Genomic DNA, 24,641 nt, shown 5'->3' with positions numbered 1-24,641 from the left:
AGAACGAATGTAAATATTACATCTACCTCCACAGCTTATCCTTAGTAGTTTCCAAATAAAGGTTCAAATACCCCCACCTCCATGCACGCTACATTGCCACGCTAGCACTTTCCTCCCCATCCCCGGCTAACTGGTGGGCTTCCTAATCTGAGGAGCCCAAAAGGGAGGAAACCCAAAGCGTTGCTCAGTCCGAGGGGCGGGGCCGGAGGCAGGTCCTCCCGGCGCCCCGCCCCGTCCCCCCTCCCCACTCGCAGCCTCGATGGAGGTAGCGGAGCCCCCAGCGTCCATGGGGAGGGCGAGCCCGGAGGCTCCCGGGTGGCAATGGCCGGTCCCAAGCCTGCGGGGGCGAAGGGAAGGCTCCGGCGGGCGGGACCTTAGCACTCCTCTGCGGACTGACGCGGTACACGAAAAGGTAACAGCCGCCCAGGCGCCCGCGCGCCCCGGCCAGGGCCGCCGCTCGGGTGGGGGCTCCCCTTGGTGTGCTGGTTCCGAAAGCCAGCGGGACCGCGGGGCTCCTTCGCCAGGACCAGGGGAGAAGCAGCCATCGCGGGAAAGCCCGCCCCCTCCTCGAATTTGCTGGCATTCCTAGACCGGAAAATCGCTGCCATCTCTCTGCTGGGAACCGTGTCTACTCGCCACTGACCCCATCCCACCCTCTTTAGTCAGCTATGACTAAGAGGTCAGTTTGGTTTCCAAAACTAGGAGATAGAAGAGGAGGAAGAGTCTAAATTTTCTATATTTGCCTCTGAGAATCAGAGATTTGGCCCCTGGGGCTGATTTTAAGTGTCTCTCCAAGTATGGGGTGTAGCTTTGTGGGAACTCTTGAGGAAGACTCTGGTCTTGTGATTGGGGTCACACAGCATAGGTGAGAGAGGGGTTTTATTTTTGGTTTTGGTTTTTCTATCAGGAGCTAGGTGAAGAATCCATCTAGTGAGGGTCTGCCACAGAAGCAAATCTCAGCCAATGTGGAGATAACACCCACTCTTTTTTTATTCAGCTACCCTTTCCTTTAAAAAAAATGAAGTATAATTAACATATAGTGTTATATTACTTTCAGGTGCACAGTGTACTAATTCAACTATTCTGTACATTACTCAGTGCTCATCCAGGTAAGTGTACTCTTAACCCCCTTTATCTATTTCATCCATACCCACTCCTGCCTCCCTTCTGGCAACCCCAACTTTTTCTCTGTATTTAAGAGCCTGTTTTTTTTTTTTGTCTTCTTTAATTGTTTGTTTTATTTCTTAAATTCCACATATGAGTGAAATCATATGGTATTTGTCTTTCTCTGTCTCAGTTATTTCACTTAGCATTATACCCTCTAGGTCCATCCATGTTGCAAAAGGCAAGATCTCATTTTTTGTGGCTATTATTCCATTGTATAGATATACCACATCTTTATCCATTCACCCATGAATGAACACTTGGGTTGCTTCCATATCTTAGCTATTGTAAATAATGCTGCAATAAACATAGAGGTGCATATAACTTTTGGAATTAGTGGTTTTTTCCTTTGGGTAAATACCCAGTAGTGGGGTTACTGGATCGTATGGTAATTCTATTTTTAAGTTTTTGGTTTTTGAGGAACTTCCACACTGTTTTCTACAATGACTGCACCAATTTGCATTCCCACCAATAGTGCACAAGGGTTGCTTTTCCTCCACATTCTTGCTGACACTTGTTTTTTCTTGTCTTTTTGATTCTAGCCATTGTGACAGGTGTAAGGTGATAGCTCAGTGTGGTTTTATTTTCATTTCCCTGGATGAATGATGTTGACCATCTTTTCATGTGTCTGTTGGCCATCTGTATATCTTCTTTGGAAAAATATCTATTCAGCTCCTCTGCTCATTTTTAAAATCAGAATTTTTTTTTTTTTTGGTGTTGAGTTGTATAAGTTCTTTATATATTTTTGATATTGACTGCTTATCAGGCATATCATTTGCAAATATCTTCTCCCATTCAGTAGATTGCCTTTTTGATGGTTGATGGTTTACTTTTCTATGTGAAAGCTTTCTATTTTGATGTAACCCAATAGTTTATGTTTGCTTTTGTTTCCCTTGCCTGAGACGATGAATCTAGAAAAATGTTTCTATAGCTGACATCAAAGAAATGACTGCCTATGCCTTTTTCTAGTTTTATGGATTCAGGCCTCACATTTAGGTCTGTAATCCATTTTAAGTTCATTTTTGTGTATGGTATAAGAAAGTGGTCCAGTTTTATTCTTTTACATATAACCGTCCAGTTATCCCAAAACCATTTGTTGAAAAGACTCTTTTTCCTATTGTATATCCTTGCCTCCTTTGTCATGGATTAGTAGGCCATATTAAATGTGGGTTTAATTCTGGGCTCTCTATTGTGTTCCATTGTTCTATGTGTATATTTTTGTGCCAGTACCATACTGTTTTGATTACTATAGCTTTGTAGTATATTTTGAAATCTGGGATTGTGATACCTTCAGCTTTGCTCTTTCTCAGATTGCTTTGGCTATTCAGGGTCTTTTGTGGTTCCATACAAATTTTAGTATTATTTGCTCTGATTCTGTGAAAAATGCTGTTGGTATTTTGATAGGGGTTTCATTAAATCTCTAGATTGCTTTGAGTAGTATGGACAATATTTGTTCTCTCAATCCATTTGTTTGTGTCATCTTCAATTTCTTTCATCAGTATTTTATAGTTTTTGGAGTATAAGTCTTTCACCTCATTTAATTAAGTTTTTTCCTAGATATTTTGTTCTTTTGGGGGAAATTGTAAATGGGATTGTTTTCTTAATTTCTTTTTCTGCTGCTATATTAGTGTATAGAAATGCAACAGATTTCTGTGTATTAGTTTTGTGTCCTGTAACTTTACTGAATTTATCAGTTCTAATAGTTTTTTGGTGGAGTCTTCAGTGTTTTCTATATATAGCATCATGTCATCTGCAGATAGTGAATCTTACTTATTTCTTACCAACTTATTACCATTTATTTCTTTTTCTTGTCTGATTGCTACAGCTAGACTTTCCAGTATGATGTTGAATAAAAGTGGTGAAAGTAGACATCCTTGTCTTTTTCCTGATCTTAGAGGAAAAGCTCTCTCTTTTTCACACCCATCCCTATTCTTTAATGACAAACACAGAAAAGGTTACGCTTACTTGATTTTGAACTTGGAGAAAATGTCAGATGAAAATAATGTACACATTTATCTAGGCAGTCACCTAGATGTGGAATCTTTTGGTTGCCCTTAATTAATGTTTGAATAGAAATCTCACTCATGGACACCTGGATAGCACTTGGGCAATGAGACACCTGGTATGGGTACTTCTGAGGACACAATAACAGCAACAATGGTAACATAACATTTATTGAGCATTTACAATGTGCCATGCATGATTATAAGTGAATTACATATACTATGTAATATAAAGTGCTCTTCTGAATGCTTTCATCCATTATTACTTAGTTTTGACAAGCATATGAAAGAGCTGCTATCATTAGTCGCACTTTATGGAGGAAAACTGAAACAGTTTTTCAGGTAGGTAGGTGCCCCCATTCTGCCAGTGCTGTGAATATAGGCTGCCAACAGCTCACAGCTATACCTTCTCTCGAGAATTGCCTGTTGATGGAAGCTGCCCTGCCAAGAACTGCCCAGGAGGTTATACCCCAAGACTCCCAGGTGTGGCCTATAGCTAAAGGATGACAGATATTGGGGTACCTCCTGCCTTAAAGAGGAACCCTTTTGCCATGTCATTTCTGCTCTGCAGCTCCCTGTGGGGTGGGACTGCTGCTGGACCCACATCTTTCCCTTGTTTCTTCCCTTTTTCTTGTTCTGCTTAGCAACTTAACAGTTTTTACCTGAGAACCTCAAATCACTTGCTCTCAGGCTGTTTCTGTGAAACCCAGCCTAACACAACTACTTTGCTACACTGGGTTGTGATTTCAGAGTTTTATTCTTTATTCACTAGACAAATGTTTTTCTCTGGAAAGATGGACAATCCACTGCTTTCAAACATGTATCAGATGACTTTCTCTTCTGATTAACATAATGAAATATATTATGGAAGCTTTGCTGCTAAAATAGTGCTTCATTTGTGTAAAGGAAATGATAGAATGATTTCCCTGAGATGCTGTTTGGCCAAGAATACTTTATTCCTATCAGGGATGCAGATAGCCAGAGTAGGTGATAGATAAGTGTTTGTTCATTGGTTTCTTGATTCAGGAAATGGATTATGAGAAAGAAACATGTTAATATTGTTTTTAACAGCTTTGTAGAAGTATAGTTGACAGGATGAAAGTGTACATTTGGTAAGTTGATCCATTATATACCCATAAACCATCATCACAGTCAAAATAATGAAAATATCCATTACTCCTCAAAGTTTCCTCAGCCCCTTTGTAATACCTCCTATCCTGCCCCTACACAATCACTGATCTGCTTTTGTTAGAGTAATATAAGGTTGACAAAGACCTTAGAAGCCATGCATTTCAGTCACTGAGTTGTTGAGCTTGCCTGGGCGTGAGGCATATGAGGATTTCCATGGGATAAGACCGCAAGGGAGGTTGAAATAACTGGGTCCAGGCTGCCATCTGCTCTTGGGAAAGGAAACAGATACAAAGTACAAAGCTGGACTCTGATGACAACTTTGGCATACTCCAAAGTGTGAGGTGAATGCAGATGAGGTTCAAGTAAACTTCGGGATTAGGGCAGTCTGGGGTTTTGTTTCAGGTTAAAGGAGGCCTTGGGAGAGTGATGTCATCCTTGTAATGCCCAAGCGAAATAAAAACATACAAATAAAACTCGCCACCAAAGCCTGGAACTCCAAGGATGGCACTGGAAAGGGAATCTCCTGGTAGGTGGGGCAGCTGATTTTTGTCCTTAAGTTCATCATCCTCTTGGTTCTCTTCTTGGTCATTCCTGACTGTGGGAGACACACCTTCCCATTGCAACTCTTCAGCCGAAGTTTGCTACCTTGTGGTGTAGTTAGACGTGGTTAGAATATTCGGAGGCACGGCTGAAGGCTCTGGCAAAAGCAACCCAGAGAGAACACAATGAGAGCAATAGTTTTAGATGATCTGGCATTCAAAACATAGTTTTGTTATCTTTGCTTTATGCTCCTGCTCAGCTTCTGCACTGTCTCCCATGCCTAGAAATCTCCTTCATCAGTTCCTTGAGATCCAAGCCAGACCCAATTCACAGGTATCTTTCTCCTCTCACTTCTTTGCTACTTTCTGGAGGATTCTTAGGGTTCAACAATTGATGCTTAGCTTTATCTGGCCCCTGATCTCAATGGTCTAGACCCTTTCTGCCCAATAGAAATATAACACAAGCCGCAAATGGGAGCCACTTATATAATTTTAAATTTTCTAGTAGACACACTTAAAAAGGGGAGAAAAGAAATAGGCGAAATTATTTTTAATAATGTATTTTCAACCCTGTATCTCTAAAATGTGATCATTTCAACAGGTAATCTATATACAAATTATTGATGACATATTTTATTTTTTATTTTTATTATTTTTTAAAGATTTTATTTATTTGACAGAGAGATAGCGAGAGCAGGAACACAAGCAGGGGGAGTGGGAGAGGGAGAAGCAGGCTTCCCACTGAGCAGGGAGCCTGATGCGGGGCTCGATCCCAGAACCCTAGGATCATGACCTGAGCTGAAGGCAGACGCTTAACGACGGAGCTACCCAGGCGACCCTGATGATATATTTTACATTCTGTTTTATACTAAGTTTTTGAAATCCAGTGGATATTTTACACTTATAGCACACCTCAATTTGCACTAGCCCTATTTACATTTTGGACCATGCCAGTCTAGATATAGCGTCATGGCCTGCATCCAAAATTAACTAAGTGTTCTGGGGAATAGAGGAGGAATATGAGTTTTATTTTGGACACACTGACTTGGGGGTAAGCATTCCTGTGGACAGTGGCAATAGGCTTTTGGAAATGCAGTTCTAGAGCAGCAAGACAGAGCATTTTCCAACTTCCTTTGTCAGAGCAACATGTAACTGCCTTCACAGTAAGTTACCCATTTCATCTTATTTTTTTTATGTTATGTTAATCACCATACATTACATCATTAGTTTTTGATGTAGTGTTCCATGATTCATTGCGTATAACACCCAGTGCTCCATTCAATATGTGCCCTCTTTAATACCCATCACCAGGCTAACCCATCCCCCCACCCCCCCCCTCTAGAACCGTCAGTTTGTCTCTCAGAGTCCATAGTCTCTCATGGTTTGTCTCCCGCTCCAATTTCCCCCCTTCATTTTTCCCTTCCTACTATCTTATTCTTTTTCTTAACATATAATGTATTATTTGTTTCAGAGGTACAGGTATGTCTTACAACAATTCACAGTTGTCTTACAACAACTCAACAGTCTTACACAATTCACAGCACTCACCATAGCACATACCCTCCCCAGTGTCTATCACCCAGCCACCCCATCTCTCCCACCCCCCACCACTCCAGCAACCCTCAGTTTGTTTCCTGAGATTAAGAATTCCTCATATCAGTGAGGTCATATGATACATGTCTTTCTCTGATTGACTTATTTCGCTCAGCATAATACCCTCCAGTTCCCCCACGTCATTGCAAATGGCAAGATTTCATTCCTTTTGATGGCTGCATAATATTCCATTGTATATATATACCACATCTTCTTTATTGATTTCATCTGTTGATGGACATCTTGGCTCTTTCCATAGTTTGGCTATTGTGGACATTGCTGCTATAAACATCAGGGTGCATGTACCCCTTCGGATCCCTACATTTGTATCTTTGAGGTAAATACCCAGTAGTGCAATTGCTGGGTCGTATGGTAGCTCTAATTTCAACTTTTTGAGGAACCCGGATACTGTTTTCCTTGTGGCTGCACCAGCTTGCATTCCCACCAACAGTGTAGGAGGGTTCCCCTTTCTCTGCATCCCTGCCAACATCTGTCATTTCCTGACTTGTTAATTTTAGCCATTCTGACTGGTGTGAGGTGGAATCTCATTGAGGTTTTGATTTGGATTTCCCTGATGCCGAGCGATGTTGAGCACTTTTTCATGTGTCTGTTGGCCATTTGGATGTCTTCTTTGGAAAAATGTCTGTTCATGTCTTCTGCCCATTTCTTGATTGGATCATTTGTTCTTTGGGTGTTGAGTTTGATAAATTCTTTATAGATTTTGGATACTAGCCCTTTATTTGATATGTCATTTGCAAATATCTTCTCCCATTCTGTGGGTTGTCTTTTGGTTTTGTTGACTGTTTCTTTTGCTGTGCAAAAGCTTTTTATCTTGATGAAGTCCCAGTAGTTCATTTTTGCCCTTGCTTCCCTTGCCTTTGGCGATGTTTCTAGGAAGAAGTTGCTGCAGCTGAGGTCGAAGAGGTTGCTGCCTGTGTTCTCCTCTAAGATTTTGATGGACTCCTGTCTCACATTTAGGTCTTTCAACCATTTTGAGTCTATTTCTGTGTGTGGTGTAAGGAAATGGTCCAGTTTCATTCTTCTGCATGTGGCTGTCCAATTTTCCCAACACCATTTGTTGAAGAGACTGGCTTTTTTCCATTGGACATTCTTTCCTGCTTTGTTGAAGATTACTTGACCATAGAGTTGAGGGTCCATTTCTGGGCTCTCTATTCTGTTCCATTGATCTATGTGTCTGTTTTTGTGCCAGTACCATACTGTCTTGATGATTACAGCTTTCTAGTAGAGCTTGAAGTCCAGAATTGTGATGCCACCAGCTTTGCTTTTTTTTTTTCAACATTCCTCTGGGTTTCGGGGTCCTCTCTGATTCCATACAAATTTTAGGATTATTTGTTCCATTTCTTTGAAAAAAGTGGATGGTATTTTGATAGGGATTGCATTAAATGTGTAGATTGCTCTAGGTAGCATTGGCATCTTCACAATATTTGTTGTCCAATCCATGAGCATGGAACCTTTTTCCATTTCAATGTGTCTTTCTCAATTTCTTTCATGAGTATTTTATAGTTTTCTGAGTACAGATTCTTTGCCTATTTGGTTAGATGTATTCCTAGGTATCTTATGGTTTTGGGTGCAATTAAAATGGGATCGACTCCTTAATTTCTCTTTCTTCTGTCTTGTTGTTGGTGTATAGGAATGCCACTGATTCCTGTGTATTGATTTTCTATCCTGCCACTTTACCGAATTCCTGTATGAGTTCTAGCAGTTTTGGGGTGGAGTCTTTTGGGTTTTCCACATAAAGTATCATATCATCTGCAAAGAGTGAGAGTTTGACTTCTTCTTTGCTGATTTGGATGCCTTTTATTTCTTTTTGTTGTCTGATTGCTATGGCTAGGACTTCTAGTACTATGTTGAATAGCAGTGGTGATAGTGGACATCCCTGCCGTGTTCCTGACCTTAGGGGAAAAGCTCTCAGTTTTTCCCCATTGAGAATGATATTCGCTGTGGGGTTTTTGCATATGGCTTTTATGATATTGAAGTATGTACCCTCCATCCCTATACTCTGAAGAGTTTTGATCAAGAAAGGATGCTGTACTTTGTCAAATGCTTTTTCTGCATCTATTGTGAGGATCATATGGTTCTTGTTCTTTCTTTTATTAATGTATTGTATCACATTGATTGATTTGCAGATGTTGAACCAACCTTGCAGCCCAGGAATAAATCCCACTTGGTCGTGGTGAATAATCGTTTTAATGTACTGTTAGATCCTATTGGCTAGTATCTTAGTGAGAATTTTGGCATCCATGTTGATCAGGGATATTGGTGTGTAATTCTCCTTTTTGATGGGGTCTTTGTCCGATTTTGGGATCAAGGTAATGGTGGACTCATAGAAAGGGTTTGGAAGTTTTCCTTCCATTTCTATTTTTTGGAACAGTTTCAGAAGAATAGGTATTAATTCTTCTTTAAATGTTTGGTAGAATTCCCCTAGGAAGCCATCTGGCCCTGGGCTCTTGTTTCTTGGGAGATTTTTGATTACTGCTTCAATTTCCTTAGTGGTTATAGGTCTGTTCAGGTTTTCTGTTTCTTCCTGGTTCAGTTTTGGTAGTTTATACATCTCTAGGAATGCATCCATTTCTTCCAGATAATCTAATTTGCTGGCATATAGTTCCTCATGGTATGTTCTTATAATTGTTTGTATTTCTTCGGTGTTGGTTATGATCTCTCCTCTTTCATTCATGATTTTATTTATTTGGGTCCTTTCTCTTTTCTTTTTGATAAGTCTGGCCAGAGGTTTATCAGTCTTGTTAATTCTTTCAAAGCACCAGCTCCTAGTTTCGTTGATCTGTTCTACTGTTCTTTTGGTTTCTATTTCATTGATTTCTGCTCTGATCTTTATTATTTCTCTTCTCCTTCTGGGTTTAGTCTTTATTTGCTGTTCTTTCTCCAGCTCCTTTAGGTGTAGGGTTAGGTTGTGTACTTGAGACCTTTCTTATTTCTTGAGAAAGGCTTGTATTGCTATACACTTTCTTCTTAGGACTGCCTTTGCTGCATCCCAAAGATTTTGAACAGTTGTGTTTTCATTTTCATTGGTTTCCATGAATTTTTTTAATTCTTCTTTAATTTCCTGGTTGACCCATTCATTCTTTAGTAGGGTGCATTTGGCCTTCATGTATTTGAGTTCTTTCTGACTTTCCTCTTGTGATTGAGTTCTAGTTTCAAAGCATTGTGGTCTGAAAATATGCAGGGAATGATCCCAGTCTTTTGGTACCAGTTGAGACCTGATTTATGACTAGGATGTGATCTATTCTGGAGAATGTTCTTTGGGCCCTAGAGAAGAATGTGTATTCTCTTGCTTTGGGATGGAATGTTCTGAATATATCTGTGAAGTCCATTTGGTCCATGTGTCATTTAAAGTCTTTATTTCTGTGTTGATCTTTTGCTTCAATGATCTGTCCATTTCAGTGAAGGGGGTGTTAAAGTCCCCTACTATTATTGTATTATTGTCTATGTGTTTCTTTGTTTTTGTGAATAATTGGCTATATAATTGGCTGCTCCCATGTTAGGGGCATAGATATTTACAATTGTTACATCTTCTTTTTGGATAGACCCTTTAAGTATGATATAGTGTCCTTCCTCATCTCTTATTGTAGTCTTTGGTTTAAAATCTAATTGTCTGATAAAAGGATTGCCACCCCAGCTTTCTTTTGGTGTCCATTAGCATGGTAAATGGTTTTTTACCCCTTCACTTTCAATCTGGAGGTGTCTTTGGGTCTAAAATGAGTCTCTTGCAGACAGCATATCAATGGGTCTTGTTTTTTTATCCGATCTGATACCCTTTGTCTTTTGATTGGGGCATTTAGCCCATTTACATTCAGGGTAACTATTGAAAGATAGGAATTTAGTGCCATTGTGTTGCCTGTAAGGGGACTGTTACTGTATATTGTCTCTGTTCCTTTCTGGTCTATGTTACTTTTAGGCTCTCTCTTTGCTTAGACGACCCCTTTCAATATTTCTTGTAGGGCTGGTTTCGTGTTTGCAAATTCCTTTAGTTTTTGTTTGTCCTGGAAGCTTTTTATCTCTCCTATTTTCAATGACAGCCTAGCTGGATATAGTATTCTTGGCTGCATATTTTTCTCATTTAGTGCTCTTTATATATCATGCCGGTCCTTTCTGGCCTACCAGGTCTCTGTGGATAGGTCTGTTGCCAATCTAATGTTTCTACCATTATAGGTTACAGACCTCTTGTCCCAAGCTGCTTTCAGGATTTTCTCTTTGTCTCTGAGACTCGTAAGTTTTACTATTAGATGTCAGGGTGTTGACCTGTTTTTATTGATTTTGAGGGGGGTTCTCTGTGCCTCCTGGATTTTGATTCCTGTTTCCTTCCCCAAATTAGGGAAGTTCTCTGCTATAATTTGCTCCAATATACCTTCTGCCCCTCTCTCTCTTTCTTCTTCTTCTGGGATCCCAATTATTCTAATATTGTTTCGTCTTATGGTATCACTTATCTCTCGAATTCTGCCCTCGAGATTCAGTAGTTGTTTACCTCTCTTCTTCTCAGCTTCTTTATTTTCCATCATTTGTCTTCTATCTCACTAATTCTCTCTGCCTAATTTATCCTAGCAGTTAGATCCTCCATTTTTTATTGTACCTCATTAATTGCCTTTTTGATTTCAACTTGGTTAGATTTTAGTTCTTTTATTTCTCCAGAAAGGGTTTCTCTAGTATCTTCTATGTTTTTTTTAAGCCCAGCTAGTATCTTTATAATCGTTATTCTGAATTCTAGTTCCGACATCTTACTAATGTCCGTATTGATTAGGTCCCTGGCAGTCGGTACTGCCTCTTGTCCTTTTTTTTTGAGGTGATTTTTTCCGTCTTGTCATTTTGTCCAGAGGAGAATAGATGAATGAGAGAACAAAATGCTAACAGGGTAACAATGACCCCAGAAAAATATACACTAAACAAATCAGAAGAGACCTGAAACCAGGCGAAAAGAAAGGGAAAGAAAGAAAAGAGAAAAAGAAAGGAAAAGAAAAAGATAAAAAAAAAAAGAATATGATCAAATATGATCAGGCTGGTGAATAGATCAGTGCCACCCACTAGATTTTGGGTGTATTTTGGTCTGTTAGAAGAAACTGCCTCCCAAAATTTTAAAGAAAGAAAAGCTTATATATTTACAACAATAAGGGTTAATACGATGAAGGGATGGAGTATGACTGTGAAGATGAAAATTATAAAAGATTTTATAAAAGGAATTGATAAGATAAGAAGTTGGTTGAAAAAGGAAAGAAGAGAAATTAAAAAAAAAGAGGGAGAGAATGTGATCAGGCAGGAGACTAGAACGAAGCCGTACACTAGAGATTTAGAGTATATTTTGGTCTGTTAGAAGAAACTGTATCCCAAAATTTTAGAAAGAGAACAGCTTATATATATACCAAAAATAAGGTTAACTACTATGAAGGGATAGAATATGACTTTAAAAATGAAAAATAAAAAAGGTTTTTAAAAAAGGGATTGATAAGATGTTGGTTGAAAAAGGGAAAAAGAAAAAAAGTTGGACTGTGACCTAAAAAAAAAAGAAAGAGAGAAAGGGAAAAAGAAAAAGAAAAGAAAAAGAAAAAAAGAAAATTAAAAAAATTAACTTTGAAAGACTAAAGAATCATGGGAAAAAAGCCATGAATTCTATGTGCAGTATTCCCCTAGCGCTGGAGTTCTGCCGTTCTCACTGATCAGTAAACTTGGTCTTGGCTGGCTGTTCTTGCTGATCTTCTGGGGGAGCGGCCTGTTGCCGTGGTTCCCAAATGTCTTTGCCGGAGGCAGAATTGCCCCGCCCTTGCCGGTCAGGGCTAAGTAATCTGCTTGGGTTTGCTCTCGGGAGCTTTTGTTCCCTGCAAGCTTTCCGTACAGCTTTGGAGGACGAGAGTGAAAATGGTGGCTTCCCAGTCTCCACCCCAGAGGAGCCGAGAACTCAGGCCCCGCTCCTCAATGAGCCCCAGAGAAAAGCAGTCAGTCACTCCTGTCTCCCCGGTCTCCAGCCGCACTCCGTGCTCACCCGGCCTGTGACTGAGCGTTTCTATCTCTGGCACCCGACTCAGTGTGGAGTCTCCAAACCCAGCAGATCCCTGCGGTGTGCTCCCGCGCCACTCCTCCCGGGGGAGGAAGGGGAGTCTCCCCAGATCTGCCGCTTGTTGGGTCCCTGCTTCTAGAAAGTGGTCGCTTTTCTGTTCAGAGAGTTGCTGCTATTCTTTTCTTCGATCTCCTGTTGAGTTCGTAGGTGTTCAGAATGGTTTGATCCGTATCTAGCTGAATTCCTGGGACCAGAGGAAATTTAGGTCTCCTACTCCTCCACCATCTTGCTCCTCCCCCTCACCTTATTTTTTGAAACCATACCTTAAGAGTTCATTCCCAGATCCTAACATGCACGTGAACCTGTATATGTTCTACCCCAGACAGTTTATCTCCATGTTAGATTGTTTTCTTACACGTTTACTCTATATTTATTTTTTTCTACATATTTGTGTTGTCTACCCTTTGGGTACATTGAAAAGAGTTGAGCAGAAGAATGGGCACTGTTTTATTGAACATAAAGAATCATTCAGCTAATGAACTAGTATTCAGCATGAGCAATCATTCTAAATATAATTTGGTTAGTATTTTTTATCTGCATCTTAATAGCTATCTAGTTTTAAGAATAGCAAAATCTGTGCCATCTTAAAAAATTTTTTTCTGACATAAAAGTGATGGGTAGTAATGATATCTCCTTCAAAAAAGTGGGGTTTTTTTTGTTTTTTTATTTTGTTTTTATGGTGGCAATACTCAGTGTCTCAAGGATATGGGGAAATGGACATTTTCATCCATTTTGGTGGGAATGTAAATATTTCCAGGGATTGTGGAGGGCAATTTGACAATGTATATTCAAATTCAAAATGTGCATACCTTTGTCTCTGCAACTTTAGTTTTAGAAATTTACCCTGGATAAGTGCACAAATTTATATGTGCAGGAATGTTGATCCTATTATAGTTTATAATTTTTAAAGGAGAACAACATGTTTCAACAACTATTGGGTGCCTACCTCTGCTGGGCATTGCCGTAGGAACGGGGCTATAATAATTAAGCAGATATAGTTGGTCCCTGCCTTCATGTAGTTTATGGTACAGGAAAGAAGACAGCCAATTAAACGTTCATTAACATTAGCATTGAAGTGCTAATGGTATAGACTGTGGCTGAAGTGCATATAAAGGGAACTAAATGCAGACTTGGTAAGGCGGTGAATAATGGTAAGTAGAATTTCACTAGATTTTCACTTTTAAATATAAATATATTAGTTATATAATCAAAAAGAATTGTAGCTTTTTAAAAATTTGAAATAAAATAATACAAGTTTAGTATAGGAAATTTGGCAGTTACAGAAAGGATATAAAGGATATAAAGAAGAAAATAAAATGACTAAAAATTCCATCCCCAAGATGACAGATGTTCAGTTGTAACAATTTGGTATATTTTCTACCATTCTTTATATACATATGAATGTATTGGTTCTTTTCACAATGATACATATTTCATATATCTGTTTGAATTTTAATATAATATCAAAAATAATTTGAACTTACTATTTGTATGTATTCTATCACAGAGTGAAATTTAATTCTGAAAATTATAGTTTATTGTGCTTTATAGAGCTAAATTCCTATATGTATTTGGGGAATATATTGACATCAAGTAAAACAATTCACTTTTCTCTGTTTTTTAAAGAGATTTGATGCAATTAAATTATTATATGTTAATCATATCAATAACATTTTTCTTCCGGTTGCTGGCATTCATTTGAGATTATAGGATTAAACTGGTTGAAAGTTCATTTTTCATGGGCTCATGTGAATAACATTACGAGATCTCATTAGAACACTGCCAGCCAAGGTGGGAGTGTTAATTTGTTTCACACTGTACGATGTAGTTCCCAATGTCGGCAGGAGGCATCATGGAGCAAAGTTCCTTAATTTAAAGATTATGTATTGCATCATCCCTGCTGTATTGCTTTGGTAGACTATGGTGCTGCTGTCATTGATTCCTTTTTTAAAAATAGCTGCTAAAAACCAGAAGAAAGAATTAAGTCAGCAAATTCTGTCATTCATAGGTATGTTAAATAACTAGGAGAGTTTCCTCCTTATATAGGAAGCCTAAAAATGTGAACTGCTTTTCTGAGTTAATACATGCAAAATGCTTGAAATAAGGCTTAAAACATACTAAGTGCTCAATAAATTATTATAATTACTACTACTGTTAAGAAGAGCAAACAAGTTATCAGAATAATCTAGGAGTATCTTAGATCTATATTCAGATTCTCATCATTGGGTATGGGATGTGAAGAGTAAATTGTTATCAAGATATTGGAGGGTGGTCATACTATTTCATGTTAATGCCTGAGACCTGGAATAAAATGTTAAAGAGAGATACTCTATTGGGATAAATAAACTCAACTGAACTGAGTTGCATTTCACCTTATAGCATAGCCCTTAGTCTGTAACATTGTTTTGAAATTGAATTCCCTAGATGAAAAGGACTATTGATGCTCTTGAATAGGTTCATGGAGTCTTTTCGGGGACTGTGATCTCTATTTAACTGAGTTGACATGAGATTCAACTACATTCATAGGGTGACTCATATCAATAGCTTTTCATCATGCAAGCAATTCTCAATTTGCTATAGTGGTTTTATTGTCTTAGTTTTAATCGAACTTGTCTGTCTATGACCAGTGAATTCCGTACTTGGTACTTCAATTCTTTTAAGTAAATCTGTTTTTAAAAGTTATTTCAACAAAGTTTATGTGTAAAGTTAAAATTACATAAACATAACATGTTCCCTAGGCTATAAATCCTGTCCAGATTTTTGGAAGAAATTGTGTCTATGGGGACAGGTAGAATGCATTAATGTAAATCCACTTTGTTTAACAGAGCAAAGATTTCAAAAAGCTGAAAACACTGTTGTTCATTCAACCTAAACAAAGAAACCAAGAAAAATCTCAGAGAGGTAAAGAAATAGATTTTTTCCTGATATATGATTATTCCAATATATGAAATATATTATTCTAATATGTTATCCATTATGCTTTTCTATCATTTTAAGAAAATACAGGTTAACACTATAAAAACATTATGCCAAATTATTTTTCTTATATTTCTACTCTTCTAATCCTTGTCTTAATTTTAGGGTTTTAGAAAACAAAATGGGATTAAATAAAGAGGGTTGGGATATTTATATTTTCTTTTGGTTTGGTGAAGCTGTTCTTTTTTTCCATTTATTTTATCCATTGATTAAAGAAATATTTATCATTGGGATGCTACTGTGTGTTATGTTTGAGGTCTGTATTTGAGATAATTGATTTTGAATATAAATCAATTTAAGCCTACGAAAATGTTTTCTATAATTTTAACTTACTAATCTTTGAACAAACTTCAGTGATCTGTTATATAGATATGGATTTCTGCCTCTAAGAGATTAGGTGGAACTTCTCTGCTTCTATTGAGATTTTAATATACTTAGGTAAATTGGATTTACATTTGTCATTTTTTAGCCTTTAAAGGATGTTTTGTAAACCAGCTATAAAGTAAAAAGAGGTATTGATTTTTAAACATTTTAAGATATGAAGCATGTCGGAGTATCCTAAAAAATAAAGTGCTGTATTATAAGTATTCATCATCTTTGGCATCAGACAGTTCTAAAGGTCAATATTTTCTGTGCTTGTCAAATTATCTTGAATTCACCTGTGCCATTTTAGCCTGGGAGGATCTAACCCTAGTAAATATCATAGCCATGGAAGTTCTTGTTTCTAAGAGCTGAAATTCTCGTGTGGGTACAGATAGTCCTCAACAGTGAAAATATAACTTGGAAAAAGTAGCATAAACAAACATGATGGAAGTTAAATTTATCTTTCTCATGGAACCTATTTTAAGTGGAGAATTATGTTCCTGAAGCTATAAAAATAGGCACTATATTTACTCCACTCTTTATGAATCATAGACATACTATGAAGTATACAGTTTCTTGAGTATGCATAAGGCAATCAAGATGGCATTAAATTACAGAGCACTTGTAATGTACTGGCAGACCTCACCAGAAAAGGTTTTCCAGGGTAGGAAGAAGTGCTAGGGAGATAGAGGCTGAGGATTCTGATGGTGGGTGGCTTGTAGGGGCAAGAGCTGAGGGCAGGGTATCTTATGCAGTAAGTAGCACACTGGCTTCTCATCATTGCCACCCATGAACCCCCCGTGGGTTTTGTGTTTTTTTTGCCTACTAACAAAAGTCATTTATTAATAGTTAATTTATCTCTCTGCTTTTCCAAATCAAAAATGTATTTTACTATCAATCAGCACTTTGGTTCATGCTGAGTTGCCATGATTCCAGTATAGCAAATAAAAGTAGTATTATTCTGGGCAGCTTTATTACAGGTAAATTCGTGATCTCATTAGATTTTTGAAAATATTCGAAGTTCAAAAATCCCTACTCACCCTTAGACCCCTTTTAATTCTTTAGCTCTAGAAGTAACACATTGGAAATCCCTGTTCTGGCTGTTGTCAGAAAGACACTGGTAGTGATGAGTAATTTGTATGTAATCAAATAGGAATAATTCAGGGAACCAAGGGATTGTAAACCAGAGAATACCCTCTGCATTGTCCTAAAGGTAGATGCATACCTGAATGCTACATGCATTTTAGGTAAGGAGAAAGCACTGAGGTGAACGTAACTACATTCCTTATGCTCTAACCACCTTTCTACAAAGTGAGTGCCAACTACCAGCTTCCATTTGCTTCATCCCACCTCAGCCATCCTCCCGCCAGTGCTGATCTATATCCATGATGCTGCGGCTAGGAGGAGAAAGTTATTGATTCTTCGTAGTGTACTCTGGGGTCTGCAGCTTGGTGTGTTGAAATAGGGCCACCTCACAGAGCAACCATCAGACAGCTACCCCAGCCTGACTCCAGGGAGATTTCAGTTTGGGCACCTTGCACATTCAAATTGCATATGGTGAATAGTGATAACTGATTACTACTGATACGTCTTTATTTTGGTTTGAGTCATCTGGGAGTGAGACCCACTAATTCCAAGTTACTGAGTGTAAGCCCTAAGTTTACCTGAAGCTAAAAAAATTTTTTTAAACTTTTTATTTTGATAATTCTAGATTTACAGAAGAGTTTTAAAGATAGTATTGATAGTTCCTATATACTGTCTACCCAGCTTCTCCAAATGTTAACATCTCATGTAGTCAAAACTAAGAAATTAAGATTGGTTCAACAAATGCAATTAACTACAGACTATTTAGATTTCACTGGTATTTCCACTAAATGGCTTTTTTTTTCCTGTTCCACAATTCAGGTCAGGATACCACACTGCCTTTCGTTGTCATGTTTCCTTAGTCTCCTTCAATCTGTGACAGCTCCTCAGGTTTTTGTCTTTAATTACTTTTTTTCTAAAGATTTTATTTATTTATTTGACAGAGCGAGAGAGCACAAGCAGGGGGAACAGTAGAGGGAGAGGGAGAAGCAGGCTCCCTGCCAAGCAGGGAGCCCAATGCAGGGCTCAATCCCAGGACTCTGGGATCATGACCTGAGCCAAAGGCAGATGCTTAACCATCTGAGCCACCCAGGCGCCCCTGTCTTTAATTACTTTTGAAGAGTACTGGTTAGATGTTCTGTAGTATGTTCTTCAGTTTGGGTTTGCCTTTTTTTCACAAGATTAGACTGAGGTTGCAGATTTGGGGTACATGAGATCAATATATCTTATAATTGTGATCTTAGCCTTGATCACTTGGTTTAGGTTGTGTGCCAGGTCTCCCCAATGTAAAGTTACAAGTTTCCTCTTTCCATACTCCGTTCTTTGGGGGTAAATTACTAAGTCTAGACCACTGGAGTTATTCAATCCAGTCTAGGGGATCTGAGATCCATCTCCTGGAGGGAGTATTTAAGAAATTGAAGACATATGTTAAAAACACCACAGTTATTAATAAATATTTGATGAGAGATATTATGAGGCAATATGGATACCCTGTGAGTTTCACTCCCAGATTTTAGCATTCATCAATGGATGTTGCCTATAGCAATTTTTACTTTGGTACTGTGAAAACAAATAATGGAAACCTCATTAAAGATGGAGTCCAGAAATCCTGAAGGGGAAGCTCTCACAGACCCTAAACAGGAGGAAACTTACTTTACATACCCCAGTATGAGGAACAAAGAACCTTGTCCAGCAACAGCCCAGTCGTTGAGAAACTGCCACACTTCGCCAATGAGAAGCTGTCACCACCCTGAATTCTTTGAAATAGCCCCTCCCAACTTCTTCCTTTCCTCCATAAAAACAAACCCCTCTCTTTTGTTTTCTGGACTTGCCTATGGTTCTCCATAGTTTGCTTGTCCTGCATTGCAATTTTCAGCTATTCTTGAATAAACTCATTTTGCTGGTAAAATGGCTGCCTGGTTTTTTGTTTGTTTGTTTTAAAGCCAACAGTACTCTAATGATGATGTTCCATTTTCCTCTTTCTTCCTGTAATTATAGTTCTTCTGTAGGAAGAATTGCCTCTTTTCATTTATTCATTCATTTGTGTATTTATATCAGTATGGTCTCATGGATATTTATTGACTTATGGATATTTTATTTGGGGGGTTATAATTAATTACTATCATTGTTTATTGTATTGCTCTAATTATCCCAGCTCTGGCCATCAGGAGCTCTTAAGAGTTGGTTCCTGTGACACTTCGAGGAACCCATATCTTGTTTCTTTTCTTGTTTCCTTCTTATGCACTAGCTTACTTTCTGGAACTGTAAGATGCTCTTCCTGGCTTTTATCTTATATTTTCTGTGCCCTAGCCCATGAATTAGTCATTTTTGAAGAATCGTGGATCCTTTGATTGGAGAATGGTATTTAGAAACCCAAATCTGGCATCTCAGTGTTCTTATTGCAATTAGAGAGTCATTGTTTCTAGACCTTCTCAGTGTGTAGAGCTATCTTTATATCTCCATCTGTATATATACTAACAAAAACATTCGTTCATACTGGTATCTTTAACTCCAGCCTGTTACCATAGGGTATATTCTGGCATTCCCCTTTGCTTGTTTGTAATTTCTTTCTTTCATAGATACCAACCTGGCTGTCATGATCTACAATATATTTACTTATTTATTCAACTCTGTGTGGAAAGTAGTTTCAGAATTGCTGAACTGGACCCATGTGAGATACATATTTACCAACTAGAGTCCAGTGTTTTGTCTTTAGCCTTATAGTATCAAAACTCTATTATACAAAGTTATTTATCCATAAAATTATGGATCAGCAGGTGAGTGGATAAACAAACTGATACATCTATACAACTAGGCAATAAAAAGGAAGAAACCAGTGATTCCTGTGAGACAGGGAGATCTTAAATGCATTTTGCTAAGTCAGACACAAAAAGCAATGGATTCTGTGATTCTATTTATGTGATATTGTGGAAGGCAAAACTATAGGGAAAGAAAACAAATCAGTGGTTGCCAGAATTGGGAGTTGGAGAATGTGTTACCTAGGAGTGGGATTGCTGGGTCATATGATAATTCTATAGCTTTTTGAATAACTGCTGAACTGTTTTCCACAGCAGCTAGCACTGTTTTACATTCCTACCAGCAATGCCTAAGGGTTCCAGTTGTTCCAATTTCTTCACATCCTCACAAACACTTGTTTTTCTTTCTTTTCTTTTTTAAATTACAGCCATCCTAGTAGGTATGATGTAGTAACTCATTGTGGTTTTGATTTGCATTTCCCAAGTGACTAAGAATGTAAAGCATCTTTTCATGTACTTATTGGCCATTTACATATCTTCTTTGGAGAAATATCTACTCAAGTCCTTCACCCATTTTTGAATTAACTTATCTTCTTGTTGTAGGAATTCTTTATGTATTCTGGATATTAAACCCTTGTCAGATATATGATTTGCAAACATTTTTCCCCATTCTGTGTGTTGTCTTTTCATTTTCTTGATAATGTCCTTTGATACAAAAAGTTTTTAATTTTGATGAAGCCCAATTTTTTTTTTTTTTTTTTTGCTGCTTGTGCTTTTGGTGTTCTATCTGATAATCCATTACCACACCCAAGGTTTACCCCTATGTTTTCTGGTTTAATAGTGTTTATGTCTTATATTTAGGTCATTGATCCATTTTGAGTTAATCTTTGTATATGGTATGAGGTGGTATGAGCACATCTTTGTTTTTAGACCTTTTGAAAATGCAAGTATTTTAAAGATTTAGTAGTCACATCATAGTTTTTTCTTAAAGATAGCAGACAGGTGCAGTATTAATGTCTATTAAAACCTAATATTTTGGAAGAGAGGAAAAAGGCATGTTTGAATTTCTCACTGCTAATATCTTCCAATGAAAGACTGCCAGGCACCATCAGATTTAATTTTTTCTGGCCTGTGGTTTATCCTGATTGCTTTGCTGAGCAAGCTAGGTTCTGATGGGTTCCTTGCCAATTTCATCAAAGAGGTGGGGGACCTAACAGCATGCAATTTCATGAATGTTGGGGAAGACCATCTCCTCACCATCAATGTCTCCTCCTTCTCTTCCCTAGGAGAAGTTTTGCTCTATTAGAATCATACCAAGTTCTCATGAATCCAGATAAGGAAGATTATTTTTTAAAGGTTTATTTATTTATTATTTTAGAGAGGGGGAAGGGGTAAAGGGAGAGAGAGAATCCCAGACTCCACACTGAGCTCAGAGCCTGATGTGAGGCTCAATCCCACAACCCTGAGATCATGACCCGAGCTGAAATCAATAAGCAGATGCTTAACTGACTGAGCCACCCAGGTGCCCCCCCCCGATAAGGAAGATTATAACTACCAACATCTACCACATAAAAAATGGCTAGAATTTGGAGAACACATAAAATCTACTCTGGTTTTGGTTATCAGAAACTTTGAAGGGATCTGAGCTAATACAAAACCTCATAATCATTTTCTTTTAGCTCTTCTCTAAGCTATTATTTATTAATTTTCTTTTTTTTTTTTTTAAGATTCAACTATAAAGAAGAATAGGTCGGGCGCCTGGGTGGCTCAGTTGGTTAAGCCACTGCCTTCGGCTCAGGTCATGATCCTGGAGTCCCGGGATCGAGTCCCACATCGGGCTCCCTGCTCGGCAGGGAGTCTGCTTCTCCCTCTGACCTTCTCATGCTCTCTCTGTCTCATTCTCTCTCTCAAATAAATAAATAAAATCTTTAAAAAAAAAAAAAAAAAAAAAGAAGAATAGGTCATTTCATAGTTTGCAAAATGAAGTACAGTTCCAACTTTGGCAGACAACAGTCTATCAAGAGTAAGTGACACACAAATGTTCTATCTAGGTCTTAGCAATCCCCTAAGAAAAACAGTGGTAGATGGTATGTAGAGTTTAACAGAACTTCAAAGACAAAAGGCATGTTACAAATTCAATATTGACCAAAAGAAATATGTAATAGTTTGGGGTTTGTGCTTGGAACTCTGTAATATAATGATGAATTTTCAAACCAATCTAAAGGAGACTAAAACTGAAAATAGGATGAAGACCAAAATTTATTATAAACAAAATAACAAAACAATAAAATGACTGGACCACTGGAACAGTCCACTTATTTATCTAGAATGAGAAAAACATGCAAAATGTATTAAGTAAAGTACCCTAAATTTTGTGATAAAGATCTGAAGTTGACATTTACAATTTGAGGTTGCCCACAATCTTTTGGACATGACTACACTTTGAAATGGCTACATTTTTATAGCCCCCAATAATGTAAACCCCACCATCTCAATGAGGAATATAAAATCAAAACAAAACAGTAAAACAAAAATCTACCTTTTCCAGCCCCTTCCCTCACCTTTCTTTTAGGGTATGGATACATGATTTAGATTCTGACAGATATATTTTCTTGATATTAATATATGTGGGGGGGAAAGTAGGACATGGGGCATCCATTTTGGTGCTGCAATAATTGGCAAAAACCACATGATTCTTTGTTCAGATGTGGTGGCTCCCACCACCTGAATGTGGTGGGAACAGTATGGTTTTGGGGTCTGTTCAGCATCTTCACCAAGTTGTTCCTGGATGTTTGGCCTAGGAACTATTTCACTAACCTTTCCAAAGATTCTGTAAACTAATACCTGTAGTAAATCCTTTCTTTCTTAAACCAATAAAAGTGGATTCTGTTGTCTGCAACCCAGAACCCTGTTTAATATAAGATCCATTGTGTGTGTGAGTCTTTCTTGGAAAAAGTTAAATAGTGTCACATTAACAGAAAGTCTCATTTTATAAATCATGAATATTTAGAAAATTTTATGGAAAGTTCCTTTCATTAAGCACCATTTCATTAAATGAAGATTGATATTAATATTTATTCAAATTTATCCTTTTAAGTGGGGAATAAAATAAAAAAATGAATTAATGTATCTATAACTAGTTTGTGATGTTCATAGATCCTTCTTAGAGTGCAAAATACAATATACATATATGGCCATATGTGTATTTTTATGAACATTTTGATTTCTGAGTGTGAAGGTATTAAATCTTTTTGTGTTCCTAACAAAAGTAATTTTTGTTTTTATTGAGTTAGAGCAGTTGTACGTATAGGCTTAACAAGAAAAAAATTCTTAAGGAAGATGATGATTCCAGTAAAACTGTAGATATTCACAAATGCTTCAAGTATATGCTCTGGAAGTATAAAATTAAATGTTTTAGCATGAGAAACCTATTTAGTATTGGCATTCCTTCACATCACTCCAGCAGGCTACTGAAGAATCATTCTGGAGTTACTGTCTAATACAAAAGTAGAGTACAGGCCCATGTGAATATTTTATAGTTTGTTGTATGGGTGGGTATTCTTAAATTTTAATGCTGCAAAAGAAATGGGTAGCCCTGGAATCCTTGTGTCAATGAGATAGAGAGGAGGCTGGTGATCCAATTAGTATAATGGGCATCTGGCAGCCAAATGATGCACTTCAAAACCTGGCTGAGAATGACTGGCCCTCATCCACACTTTCACAATATAAAGGAGAGAAAACAGGATGTGGAATCCTCCTGCTCTTTCTGTGCTGCTTTAAGTCTAACTGAGTCTTGAAAACCAGACCTTTTCTATTATAATGCTTGTCATCCATATATTACTTCTCCCTTCCACATGCCTTCTCCTTCCTTTTCTATCCCATACTTATTCTTGGCTTCACTTTCATGATTCCATGGTGGTTATGTTGACCTTTCTCCTCTTTTTAGTTCGTAGAAACTAACCATTATCTTGAGGATATTTCTGTGATGTGGCAGTTACTTCAGCAATTTTTAATCATTTTTTCCAGTCTATAGATTCAAGTAGTGGCTTTTCAAATTGTTACCTGTTAACATAAACAATAGAAAGACAGGAGTCTTCACATTTTATTTTATTTATTTATTTTTAAAGATTTTATTTATTCATTTGTGAGAGAGAGAGGCAGAGAGAGCACAAGCAGGGGGAGAGGGAGAGGGAGAAGCAGGCTCCCCGCTGAGTAGGGAGCCCGATGTGGGCCTCGATCCTAGGACCCTGGGATCATGACCTGAGCCAAAGACAGACACTTAACCATCTGAGCCACCCAGGCACCCCTGAGTCTTCACATTTTAATCTTGTGATTTTCTTTCCAAAGACAGTGAAAAATATAGCATGGTAAAATTTCCTCCTTGCATTTTCTTCCTTTGGAACTAGGATCCTAACTCTTTATTTATTTATTTATTTATTAAAGATTTTATTTATTTATTTGACAGAGAGAGACACAGTGAGAGAGGGAACACAAACAGGGGGAGTGGGAAAGGGAGAAGCAGGCTTCCCGCAGAGCAGGGAGCCCGATGCGGGACTCGATCCCAGGACCCTGGGATCATGACCTGAGCCGAAGGCAGACGCTTAACGACTGAGCCACCCAGGCGCCCCTAGGATCCTAATTTTTTAAATACACATGGAACTTTATTTTAAAATTTTATTCATTTGTATTATTATGCCCTGTATGTTAGGTACAGTCAGATATGAGCCTCTTGTGTTCCTCTGTGTCTTGCTGAATGTGCCCAAATCCCAAGGCTTTGGCTATTCTTACACCTGGGCCACTTTTCAGGATTGATTATACAGTTGGCAATCCTGAGGAGATAATACATTGCAGTTCTTGTATTACACCTGGTCTTCTCCCAGACAAGCAAGCTTGCTTACTGATTGTTATAAAAGCAGCAGATTCCTTAAGCTTAGGTTCTCCCCTGTGACCC

General features: G+C 38.0%; 1 protein-coding gene across 15 annotated transcripts in view; it reads left to right on the top strand.

The window, feature by feature from the left end:
* Positions 1–221: 221 nt before the first annotated feature.
* NMU (neuromedin U) overlaps positions 222–24,641 on the top strand; it is a 195,179-nt gene continuing 170,759 nt past the window's right edge. For 2 of the 15 annotated variants that reach the window (XM_036120775.2, XM_078068663.1), the window contains exons 1-2: positions 225–412; positions 1,058–1,109. In XM_036120775.2, coding sequence (XP_035976668.2) covers positions 260–412; positions 1,058–1,109 — 205 coding nt within the window. In that variant the 5' untranslated portion in view covers positions 225–259. The other 13 variants (XM_078068667.1, XM_078068668.1, XM_078068671.1 and 10 more) reach the window with 13 other exon arrangements.

The sequence above is a fragment of the Halichoerus grypus genome, chromosome 3 (assembly GCF_964656455.1).
Source record: "Halichoerus grypus chromosome 3, mHalGry1.hap1.1, whole genome shotgun sequence".
In the NCBI taxonomy this organism is placed as follows: domain Eukaryota; kingdom Metazoa; phylum Chordata; class Mammalia; order Carnivora; family Phocidae; genus Halichoerus; species Halichoerus grypus.
The sequence above is the reverse complement of the archived record's forward strand: the minus strand, read 5'-3'. Positions and strand labels throughout refer to the sequence as shown.